At 40.6% G+C, this 13345-nt stretch overlaps 1 protein-coding gene across 3 annotated transcripts in view; it reads right to left on the bottom strand.

Annotated features, from left to right (window-relative positions):
* The window catches only part of CFAP119 (cilia and flagella associated protein 119), a 224593-nt gene that overhangs the window by 140984 nt on the left and 70264 nt on the right, over positions 1-13345 (bottom strand). For 2 of the 3 annotated variants that reach the window (XM_044086643.1, XM_044086644.1), the window contains exons 4-5: positions 7683-7748; positions 6901-7070 (exon numbers count right to left, since the gene is read on the bottom strand). In XM_044086643.1, coding sequence (XP_043942578.1) covers positions 6901-7070; positions 7683-7748 — 236 coding nt within the window. The remainder of the gene's footprint in view (positions 1-6900; positions 7071-7682; positions 7749-13345) is intronic. The other variant, XM_044086646.1, reaches the window with a different exon arrangement.

Consider the following 13345-nt stretch of genomic DNA (forward strand, 5'->3'; position numbering starts at 1 on the left):
AAAATGACAAAAAATACACTGAACCCACAGACATTGCCAACATCCTAGCTGACAGGTTCAGCGCAAACTTCTCCCCCCCCCCTCCCCACCAAAAGGTGCTCAGGTAACAGCCGCACTCTCCAAAGCAAAAAACACAGCATCAATGGGACCAGATGGTGTCCCGGGCTGCATCCTACATGAACTCCAAGAAGAGCTAAACCCAAACATAAAACTACTGTTCAATCTCAGCCTTACTACAGGATATGTACCGAAAGAGTGGCGTACAGCAACTGTGGTGCCTCAACAGATCCTGGAAACTATCGCCCCATAAGCCTGACTAGCTTGGTCTGCAAAGCTATGGAAAGGATCATCATGGACTTCATAAAAAAAGATATTGGGGACCTACAGACACTGGATCCTATCCAGTTCGGCTTTGTTAAGGGCAGATCCTGCCTCTTAAACCTGGTAGTTTTCTTTGAAACAGTCACCAAGGCCATTGACGAGGGGAAGGTGGTCCACACAGCCTACCTGGACCTCGCAAAAGCCTTTGATACAATACCCCACTCAGGCATTATAGATAAGCTCACCAGCTTAAATATAAACCCCTATGTCACTAGATGGGTTGCAAACTGGCTCAAGGACAGAACCCACATGGTTAGAATTGCTGGAGCCATGTCAGACTCCAAACCAGTTACAAGTGGCGTCCCACAAGGCTCAGTTCTGGGGCCTCTCCTGTTCGGTATATATTTCTCGGAGGTACAGGCCAACACGGAAGGACTGTGGCTGACCAAGTTCGCAGATGACTGCAAACTGGGCGCTATAATCAACTCTCCAGCCGACACAAGCATCCTCCAAAAGGGCCTCATAGAAACAGACAACTGGTGCCACAGCCATGGCCTCAAGCTAAACGCCAAGAAGTGTATAGTCATCCCCTTTGGCAAAACAAAGTGCCCACAAATTACCACATAGGTGGTAATCCATTAAGTACAGAAGAAGTAATTAGGGACCTGGGGACCCAAGTTGATAGCAATCTCTCATTTGACAACCACGTGGCCAAAGTGGTTAGAAAAACATTTTATATAGCCCACCTAATCATGAAGGGATTCACATCTAGATCAGGGGAGGTCATCGTGCCTCTTTACTCATCCCTCATCAGGCCCATAATGGAGAACAATCGCCCTTTTGGGATGTACCTTACCAGACACCTGCAGCAACTGGAAAGACCCCAAAAGTACCTCACCAAGAGGATCAAAGGGCTCAAACAGATGCCATATGCTGCCCGGTTAAAGAAACTCCAGCTCTACTCAGTGGCATACCACCTGCTCAGAGGCGATCTGTGCCTGACTTATAAAGCCATGTCCAACCCGGAATTAATGGACATGCTGCACCTCAGAAAATCCAAATCCCATCGAGCTACGCTCGAGATTTGAACCTCAGCACTGAAATAAATAGGACATGCTGGAGGGACAGATTCATAACCCAGAGGCTCCCTTCACTCTGGAATAAAATCCCAGTCCAGGTTAGGCAGAGTCCCTCATTGACTCTCTTCAAGAGGAATCTTGATGAGTGGATGTGGGATCATAGGTTTACCCTGGGTATCACTTCTGTGTCACTGTTAGACAGAGGCACAGTATACTAACCTCGAAAAAGGGCATAGCAAAATAAATTTAAAATGGGTGGCGAAAGCCAAACACACTCTGGCTAGGCTTATAAATGCCCTAGGGCAGACAGCCTAGTATGAACCTATGAACCTATGAACTCTGTCAGATCATGTGCTAATAATAACTAAAATAAAAATGCAGGGTAATGAAATAAAAATGAGACACTGCTGAATGCTCACCTATCTCTTAAAAAGACAGGAATTTAAGGAATGGGTAATGGAAATTATTCAGAAGTTATTGGGGAAGATGGAAATTTCTTCTGAAAATATAGCTAGTGAGCAGGATAAAATTACAGTGGAGTTTAAAAATATGGTAGAAATAAAAGAAAGAGAGATATGGTTAAGAAGTAACAAGAATTATTTAGAGGGACTGCCAAAGGATAAAGTATTGCAGAATGTGAGGAATCTCAGAAACAAGAACAAGAGCAATTGCAGAATGCTAGCGAGAAAATAAGGAATTACCTCAATAATATGCATGAGTTTAGAAAGACTGTTGTGAAGCAACAATTTTTTGACAATAACACCACAGCACAAAAACTTTTATCACAACAACGCAGGCAACAGAAAGTAGAAAGGGTTGTTGCCTAGCTCAGATAGCCTATAACAAGGAAGATAATCAGAGATCCTGTAGAGGTGCTAGACGTGTTTCGGAAATTTTATGAAAATCTGTATAAAGCAGAGAAATATGGAAATCAAGAAAAGGTACAAATGGAAATGTTTATGAAAGAATTAAATATGCCACGGTTAGAGGTAGATGAGGTTCAATTACTAACCATAATGAATGATAGGAGGAGATGAGATAAAAATGGTGATGTATAATCAATCTACAGGAAAGTCTCCAGGAATAGATGGTATTTTTGTGGAAGGTTGTAAGACAGTTGGGAAGAAACTGATAAAGATATGGATGATTTTATTTAACAGTATTTTAAAAGGATGAGAAGCACCAACATCCTGGAAGAAAGTGGTGGCGGCTGTAATACCTAAACATGGTAAAGACCCATTAGATCCCGCTTCATACAGGCCATTTCAATTCTAAAGTATGATTACAGAATGTTTATATCTATAATGGCTAAAAGAATGTCAAAGGTGATGCCAAAATTGATAAATGTGGATCAGTGTGGTTTTGTGGAGGGAGGCAAATATTTGAAAACATTAATAGAACAATGAAGATCGAGAGGGAAGCAGAATGTAAGAAAATACCACTGTTGTTGTTGGGTCTTGATGCAGAGAAAGCATTTGACAGAGTAAGCTGGAATTTTATGAGCAGGGCAGTGGAAGTATTTGCATTCTCTGATAAAATAATAAGGTTGATTAGGAGGATATAGGCAGGATCAGAGGTGAAAATTAAAGTAGGTGGGTTCCTCTCTGATAAGTTCTGTTTGAGAAGCAGAACCGGGCAGGGGTGTCCTCTTTCCCTTTTGTTATTTGTGTTACATTTAGAACCACTGGCAAAGAAAATAAGGGACTCAGAAATTCAAGAATATAATTGGTATGGTAGGCAAGAAAAGCTGGCTTTATTTGCAGATTATATTATTTTATACCTGATAAAATCAGAAAACGACATTTTAGTATTGTGGAACATTTTGAGACTATTTCAAGCATTTTCAAGATACAAACTTAATGAAACTAAAACAAAGGCAATAGCTGCACTCACACACGAACTGGTTCAGCAATACCCATATTTATGGGGATGAGATAAAATGAAGTACTTAGGAGTATGGATTAAAAGGATTATGTTATGGCAGCTAAGGATATGTAGGAAGAAACTAAATAAAAGATAATACAAAAACTGAGAAATTGGAAAATCTCTTTTACAGAAAAGGTAGCAAGATACAAGCTGTCAAAATGTTTTTAGTCCCTTTAGTTTTATACATGGTCAAACATATTTTTATGAACCAGAGGATGTGTGAATAGTAATTAATAAAGAGCTGAATGATTTTATCTGGGAGGGGAAGCTGTAAAGAGTCAAGTGAGATAAGCTGATCCTTCCAATAGAACAAGATGGTTTGAAATTACCTAATCTGAAGGGGTATTTCAGAGCTACACTAAGGCTTGTGCTATGTGCATCCGACTTCAGACCAGTGACAAGTGGAGTATCACAGGGTTCAGTCCTGGGTCCTCTCCTGTTTGGTATCTACTTCTCTGAAGTACAGGCTAACACAGAAGGTCTTTGGCTAATGAAGTTCGCAGATGACTGCAAACTAGGAGCCATAATCGAAACTCCTAACAATGTGGACATCCTACAAAAGGGCCTTGATGAGACTGATGCCTGGTGTCAAAGCCATAGCCTCAAGCTCAATGCCAAAAAGTGCATTGTCATCTCCTTTGGTAAAAACTCTGTACCCATGAACTACAACATAGGCGGTAGTATACTTAACACTAAAAGTGTGATAACAGACCTTGGGACACTGGTGGACAGTAGTCTCTCCTTTGATAATCACATCGCCACAGTAGTCAGGAAATCCTTCTATGTGGCACACCTCATCACAAAAGATTTCCCATCCAGAAAAAAGAGGTCATTGTTCCCCTCTACTCATCACTCATTAGACCCATTATAGAGTACAACGCCCCTTTTGGTATGTACCTCACAAGACATCTACAACAACTGAAAAGGCCACAGAAATACCTCACAAAGAGGATTACCGGCCTCAAACAGATGCCCTACGCAGACCGTTTAAAAAAACTCCAGCTTTACTCCGTCGCATATCGCCTACTCAGAGGTGATCTCTGCCTAAAATACAAAGCTATGTCAAACCCAGAGCTGTTGGACATGCTCCACTTAAAGAAATCCTAATCCCTCCGAGCTACACACTCTAGGGATCTAAACCTTGTCAACACAATAAACAGAACATGCCGGTGGGATAGATTCCTGTCCCAGAGACTTCCCATACTCTAGAATAAACTACCTATCTATATCAAACAAAGCTCCTCATTAGCACTCTTCAAGAAAAATCTTGATGATTGGATGGGAAATAGGAAATTCACCCCGGGGATCACCTCTGTGGCTCTGCTCAACAGTGGCACAGGAAAATAATTTTCTTGGGTGACAAAAGCCAGGATACCATTTTGGCTGGGCTTGTATAGGCCCCAGGGCCGATAGCCTAGTACCTACCTATGAACCTACGTATAGGACTAAGACACCTATCCATAGCACGATCAGAAAGCTATAATTCAAAGTGGAAAAGGATGATGATGAAACATGGGGGCAGCTCAAGAAACAAGGAGAGACTGGGATTTTGGATGCAGGTCCTTAAGGAGAATAACAACAACCATAAAGAATATTATATTTATAGAGTAGCAGAAAGTATTCTAAGAACTAAGCTGACATGGGAATGGAGAAAGAAGATTCTGTCAACAGTGATGACTTCAATTAAGGATACAGATAATAGGTGAAGGGGCTGGAATTTACTGGAGAAAACTGGCAAAGGAACCAAGGTAATTGGGAGCAAATAATTAGAGAGGGAAATTAAATAGAATGGGAAGAGGCCAAGTATTCATTTGAACTGCAGGCTAGAGACTGCCTTCCCTATCAAGAATTTGTTTCTTTAAACACCTTTATTGAATTATCACACTTTCCCTATCAAGGACTGATATCAGAGTATAAGCAAATAGAAAGAAATAGGGGGATCCTTAACAAAATACCCACACTGGTAGAGCTTTTAGCAGAATCTAGAATGAAGCTGCTGTTAAAAAGGGATATTTACTACAGCATATAAAATATTGCATGGTAACTATAAGAATCAATCAATCAGAGGAGCTTAGAAAGAATTGAGAAGAGAGACCAGATAAGCAATTCACAAAGAAACAATGGGGGATATATGTATGACTCCCAAATGTGCAACAAAGTCTAGAAGATTTAGGATCTTTGCTTGGAAGAGTTTACATAGATATTTATTTTTATACCCTAAGCAGCCTCCGAAGAATTTTTTTTCAGGTAAACAGCAAATGTTGGAGGGGTGACAGGGAAGAAACAGGTAACTGGAAACATATTTTTTGGGAGGGTAATGAGTTGGCAGACTTTACAGTTCCCTGCAGACTACTCTGTCAGAAATATTGGGTGAGGAAATTGGTATAACTACAAAAATGATTTTTAATTGCATAGCTATAGGCCTTGCTAAGTCTAATTGTGGTGGCTGCCAAAATAGCAATTACTAGAAAATGGAAAATGGAACTGCAAGTTTAAACCAACTGTACTCAAAGTAGTGAGCTTACTACCAGAGATAAAACAACTGGAAATGGGTATTTAGGAAAGGGGGGAGCAAATTAGATAGGAAACGGGAATTGTGAGAACAACAGTTTAAACCAACTGTAGTCAAAGTAGTGAGCTTACCACCAGAGATAAAACAACTGGAAATGGGTATTTAGGAAAGGGAGGAGCAAATTAGATAGGAAACGGGAATTGTGAGAACAACAGTTTAAACCAACTGTACTCAAAAGTAGTGAGCTTACCACCAGAGATAAAACAACTGGAAATGGGTATTTAGGAAAGGGAGGAGCAAATTAGATAGGAAACGGGAATTGTGAGAACAACAGTTTAAACCAACTGTACTGAAAGTAGTGAGCTTACCACCAGAGATAAAACAACTGGAAATTGGTATTAGGAAAGGGAGGAGCAAGTTAGATAGGAAAACGGGAATTGTGAGAACAACACATACAGGGAAGGAATGAGGTTTAAAAGAAGGCAGGATTTGAATGATCTACGTAATGTTTGACTTACAATGACTACATAGATTAATAGTGATGTATAATGTTTGCAACTAAAAATATGTCAATATGGTTTGTTTTCATTTGTATAACTATATGATTACCTATGTCATATGTGATAATTTAATAAAGATGTTTTTTATTTTAAAAAAATAATAATAGCAAGCCAAGACCAAGTGTTTCTTGCACTGGGCTGTACCATGATGGAGTTTGCAGTTATCAAGCAGTGTGCCTCATAACAACTTTCAGAAGCCTTTCTTTATCAAGCTGCCACCATGGTACAATTTGTCAGTATATACATTAATATTGTTTAGTGTTCTTGCTGCAAATGTTTAAGCAATTATAGCGAGAATACAGAACCCAACACCAGACATGGTGCGGGGGGAGGGTATACAAAATGTCAGACTTCAGAATACAGCACCAGCACCTGCCACAATCTTCTGCAGAAAACTGTCACTAAGAATTTAGATGTGACAACCCCATGCCTAAACATTTCCACTTTGTGACTACAGAACCAGAACAGGCATGTTTCACTACTCTGAGCTGCTTTCATTTACCTGTACAAGCTTCGTGAGTCTTCTTCACAATTGAAAAGAGGGCAGATGTTTGTTCTCTGTTGAAGCCATTTTCCCGACAGAACTGCACCGTGTAGAAATAGAGATCCAAGAGAATAGCACTCCGAGGATTTGTGGCTGCATCCTGCAGCCTAAAGAGCTCCACCAAGACACTGCAGGTTGAAACAGGAAAAAGTTATCAAATGTGAAAGGAAGGTGTGGCAAAGAGACAGCCATTCCATGCACTAGGAACTCAAACACTACTATGAAGTGAAACAACATTTACACACTCCAGGGACAGCATGCTAATAGTGAACTAATTTATGTTTTAGACACATAGAACAGGGGCCCACTAGTACACCACTGCTGAGAGCTTGGACCATGGAGCAGACGTGAGGTGTTGGATGCATGGTGGGAAGGGAGAAAACAAATTAGGCATTAGAGTTCTGCTCTCTGCACCAGATGGTTTTGGGGTTAGGGATTAACAGTTATAGTCTGGCTGCTAAACCAAGGCAGAGGTTAAGGGGATCTGCTTAACAGTTCTTTGTTCTGGAGGAAGCTACAGACATGTGACATTATCACACTGTCACTATGCATTCCTACCACTTCTTCCAAGAGTACGGTTCCTGTGGCCCTCTGTGACATCATATCCTAAGTCCTTGCACTTCATTTAACATAGTTTTGTCTGCTTTGTTGGGTGTTACTCTAGAAAGGGGATGGAAAAGGGCCCTATTTCGTAAAGTAGCCTGGCTTGTTAAGTGACTTACCAAACAAAAGCAACTCACCTTTTAAGCTGGTCTGTTGTTTGGGCTTTTTCTATGAGTCCCATAGAGTGAAAACTCAAATCTGCCCTATGATTCAAAATCAGACAAATATATTTGTTAGAAGACATATAACAGATAAAAGCGAACATAGACAGACACACACACACACACACACACACACACACACACACACACACACACACACACACACACACACACACACACACACAGTGTAATATTAAAGATGACAGTTGGGTGTTTATTTACAGTGCCGGTATATTGTTAAACAGTCTTATATAATCTGAAGAGGGGAACATCTAGGAAAAAGACAGCATTGTGAATTTCAGCGAGGTGAATTATGCTGGGATCTGGAAAGAAGTAAAGATTAAGGAGAGTAATGGCAAATCAAGTGTGAGAACATGATACGGGGCTGGGTAAGGGAGACAGCGCAGGGCTATGAACATAGGTTAGCGAAGCAGAAAAGTGGAAAAGGTCTGTGCGGTTATAGCAGAATTAGGAACTAATGATGATGGTAAAAAACAGGGCATATGATAGGTGGAAAGGAGGGGTTGGTGAGGCATAAAACAGGGTATACAATAGGTGGAAAGAAGGGGTTGGTGAGGCATAGAGGAACAGTAAAAGAAGGCAAGAGGAAGGGCAACAAAGAAGGTTAGGGTAGAAAAGTGATAAGACTAAAGACACCCAGCAAATCATTTAATTAAGGAGGGAAACATGTGCTATAGATATGCACCAAAAAGGAGGAGAAGGATAGACCTGGCCAAGCTGATTAAGCATAGGAGGGAAATTAAAAACAGTGAAAAAATGCAGAGACACTGAATAAAAATATCACTCCAGTCTTCACAGAGAAAAGGGAGGAAACTGCACCAGACTGAGGAGAGCAGAAGACAGACACTAGGAGACAGAGGAGGAACTGAAGAATAAAGTGACTATGCTAAAGGAGGAGAAAACACAGAGGCCAGATGGTCTTCCCCATGAGTAAAGGGATCTAGCCAATGAGTTAACAGATCAAATAGCAGACATCTTCACTTGACTGGCCAGAATGAAAGTGTCTGTGGACTGGAAAACAATAAGAACAGCAAACTCGTACAAAGGTGGAAGCAGGAAATATCCATAATCCAGTGAACTACAGAAAAATAGCCTACCAGAGAAAAGCTGACCGTCTTCTCTTAACAGTTTCTAGGACAATGTCCAACATGAATTTGTGACCAGAAAGAACTGCCACTCTGACCTGATAACCTGTTCCAGTTTTATGTGTGACTTGACAAAAAGCACCTGACACTAGACTACCATTAGATATGGCCTACCTTAATTTCCTCACTCTCTGTAGATTAGTTTTATTTATTTCTTTTATTTAACATTTGTTAACCGGGAAAGTCCAACTTGGAACAAAGCCAATTTTCAGCGGAGGCCCGGGGAGAAAGGCTCCAGATGCATCTCTTTGTAACATGGGAGGAAACTGGAGCACCCGGAGGAAGCCCACAAGAACACAGGGAGGACATGCAGACTCCGCGCAGAAGGCACCCCAGCTGAGAATCAAACCGGAGAACCTCTTGCTGTGAGGGGACAACGCTACCACTGCACCACTGTGCCATCCATTTAGTAGTGCCACATATAAAAGACTACAATGAAGACTGTCAGGGGCTCTGGGCAGGATTAAGAATTGAGAACAACAGCTGTAGCATTGGTAGAGGGTAGGACACAACTGTGACAAGAAGGAAAATGTCAGCAATAAATAAAATGATTAGTAGAGCACCACATGGATCAGTCCTGACTCTGGTATTTTGGGGTGTGTTCACTTCAGACATATCTGAAGAAAGAGAGAGAGAGAGAGAGAGAAAGACAGAGAGTGAGCAGGGTCAGACTCCTTAACGATATAATGGTAAGAGCACAGCTGCAGAAGGAGGGTTACAAGTCTAAGGAAGGATACAGAGAGTGAGCAGGGTCAGACTCTTTAATGATATAATGGTAAGAGCACAGCTGCACAAGGAGGGTTACAAGTCTAAGGAAGGATACAGAGAGTGAGCAGGGTCAGAATCTTTAATGATATAATGGTAAGAGCACAGCTGCAGAAGGAGGGTTACAAGTCTAAGGAAGGATACAGAGAGTGAGCAGGGTCAGACTCCTTAATGATATAATGGTAAGAGCAGCGCTGCAGAAGGAGGGTTACAAGTCTAAGGAAGGATACAGACAGGCTGACCAAGTGGACAGGATGATAGCAGTTGAGGTTCACTGCAGTCAAATGCAAAGTCCTGCACTATAGTCACAACAGATGTGGTGTGAAGTATCAGCTAAGGAGAGGAAATGACTGCAACAGAGCAGATAAATAGTGATGAAGCTGACCATGCACACACTAAGAACAGAGTGAGAGAGCAACAGCCACAGCAAACGGAAAGATGTACTGTTTCCTCAGGAGGAGAGACTGCAAAAGCAAACAGGTAATTCTTCCAGTCCACAGAGCACTACTCAGGCCAGACCTTGAGTATTGTGTACCATTCTGGAAACTATACAAAGAAAGGGACATAGTGCAACTAGAAGGAGAGAGCAGAACAGTGGTGTGGGACAGAGAACAGGATGCAACCAGGTATTAAAGGAAATGGACTCAAAACAGGCAGGAAGGACATGAGTAGAATACACAAGATCATACAATGAAGATGGAATGGGATCATGTTGAGCAGCAGGGATATAGGAAGAAGGAAAAGGCACAAGCGGTCATTTGTAGACGTTGAATATTCATTTTATCTGTTAAGGTACTTCTTCACAAAGAGGGTTGTGGATCTGTAGAAGAGGCCACCAGAAGAGCTGGTGAAAAATGAATGAAATGAGGCGTTCAAGATGCCATGGGAGAGCAATGAAGGGTCAGTAGGCAGTTAGAATGTAAATGCACTTAACCAGTAGATAGGCCGATGCTTTCCTTCTGCCATCAGACAAATATATATTGTCACCTGGCTACACTACAATGAAAGGTCAGTAGGGAGGTAGAATGTAAATGCACTTAACCGCAGATGTCATGATCCTTCTGCCATCAGACAAATATATATTGTCACCTGGCTACACTACAATGAAGGGTCAGTAGGGAGGTGGAATGCTAAATGCACTTAACCAGTAGACAAGCCGATGGTTTCCTTCTGCCATCAGACAAATATATATTGTCACCTGGCTACACTATGATGACTTCATGCAGTTATCCCTAATATCCTTATAATTTATGGCATATCTACACACTACAAAAGATAACACGTGAAAGAAAAATAAGTGAAGACTGCCTTTAAAAGAGAATCTTCCTATGTTGTGCAATCCATCTCATGGACAGTCTGTCGGTTGTACTGATTACTGTACAGTGCTCCATATTGTCAAACTGTCCTTACTACATGGTCAAGGGAGTAAAACAGGCTAAGTAATACAAGCATGACAATAAACAACGATGTTACATAGAGTGAATTCCATATGTAACATTCGTCCTCCATACAATACATATGTGGTTTCAGGTCTATGTACAAATGTATATTACATGTGTGTACACATGCATCTACTTTGAAACATCAAACTTTCATATAACAGAACCTTACTTTACTGAGATGAAAACATTGAACCTTTTATTTGCCTAACAGCAAATTTTACAAAGGGTAAGTAAATACTTGGCCAACATTACAGCGAAAAACACACCGCAGCATGTCAAACCCAGCTAAGTGGGGTGGTTTACCTCTGACACCCCCCTTGACTAAATATACCAACTCCAAGATCGCACTACAGTGGAGAAAAGGACAACATTTACTAATGTTGGCTAACTGTTTACTTATCCTTTGAAAAATGTGCTGTTTGGCAAATAAAAGGTTCGTTGTTTTCATCTCGGCAAAGTAAAGTTCAGTTATATTTAATTTTGATGTTCTGAAGGGGATCTGTACATGTGCACATAAATGTATATATAATATTACATGTGTGTATGTATGTATATGTATAGTAGGAGTACCATTCTGAATGTCAACAGTTCATTTTGCAGACACATGTAAGCGGGTTAGTTTGGGGATAGGAATGTATCTCTATGAGTGTTTGTGGGTTAGGGTTAGAGTAAGGTTTAGGTAACGGGATACAGTCAGTGTTATGCATATGTTTTGGTGCTGGTATATGAGTCTGAGTCAGTCTTACATACTGGTAGTGTTACAGAAAGGGTTTTCTAACACAAAGTGCAGGGATAGGGATAGGGGTAGCATGCTTGAGTAAGGTGGTACGGGGAGGGTTCCCCCATGCACCACCTTACTAATGCACATTAAACCTAACTCTTCACCGTACCTTAGAAAAATCCCTTCTATAACACTACCACTGTTCAGACAAAGCAAGCCTTATGGTATTCTTAGTGTTTTTTTTTTGTTTTGTTTTATTTTATTTTGACTGTAAGTTGATAGCATAAGTACACGGCTTGTCTTTTTTGTGGTTAAGTCAATGTGGAGTTTGGGTGTTTTTTGAGTATTGTCAGTTCTGTATTTTTATGTATCGATATTATGGACTGTCATTATTTACGTGTAGGTATTGTGAGCACTGAAATTTTCATATGCCAGTATTTTTAAATACATTCATATACACACATATTTATGGATCTATATAAATAGATGGCTATACCGCTAATCATCCCACAATTGATTGAAAATAATGGGTCAGATTCCAAAAGACTTGCTGTAAGTGTAACTGACTTACTTTGGTATAAGGCCTATCTATAAACAGGCTTACTAAGGGGACCAGATCCCAAAATGCATGTTCTCAACCTTCTCTCAGTGTATGTGGTTATTTACACTGACAGCAAATCGTTTGGAATCAGGGCCAATGTATTCTGCATTATACTGTCAATACCAACTGTACATGCAGCAAAACATTGAAAATTAGCATAAAGCATTGAAAACATTATCTGCAGGGACGCAAACCACCTGCACCACTCACACCGTTTGCTACACAGCAGGCAAATGAAGGCTGAGAGAATCAAACATCACTCAGGTTATTAAAGAGCCTGAGCAGTCACATGAGCAATCATAAATACCGCCTTTCACAAAGCACCGCTACTAAATAACCGCAAATATCGCCATTCATAAAGCACCATTATTATTTGCGGGGGTTCCCAGTGCTGTGGGGAGAGGAAATTTTTCCTTACACTGCTGCAGTACAATCTTAAAGTGGCTTTATATAAGTAGCGGACATTTTATATATATATATATATATATATATATATATATATATATATATATATATATATATATATATATATATAGGTTTACTATCATTATTGTGAAAGGCAAAACATTTGTCGTTCGCAATACCAAAAATAAACACTGAAACCCAACTCTCCACTCCTACACAATGTTGACCCAAATGACTGACACATTTGAGTCGACATTGTCACCGAAAACATCACTCCTATACGACATATCACGATTTTGCAGGGGGTCAAGCCCCCCTACACCCCCATACCCCCTGCTAATAATATATTCCAACTCTGAGATTGCACAACAGTGGGGATCAGGATGAATTTCCAATCCCCACTGTACCGCGATCTCCATACATATAGTCGAACACACTTAAGCGAATGCACTATTGCAATTGCATAAGTGTCTTTGACTATCCCATACACTTTTCATTTTGTGAACGACATTCTGATTTTTGGCAGCATATGTGCCGAC

The sequence above is a fragment of the Protopterus annectens genome, chromosome 10.part0 (genome assembly GCF_019279795.1).
Source record: "Protopterus annectens isolate FY-2018-M chromosome 10.part0, PAN1.0, whole genome shotgun sequence".
Taxonomy (NCBI): domain Eukaryota; kingdom Metazoa; phylum Chordata; order Ceratodontiformes; family Protopteridae; genus Protopterus; species Protopterus annectens.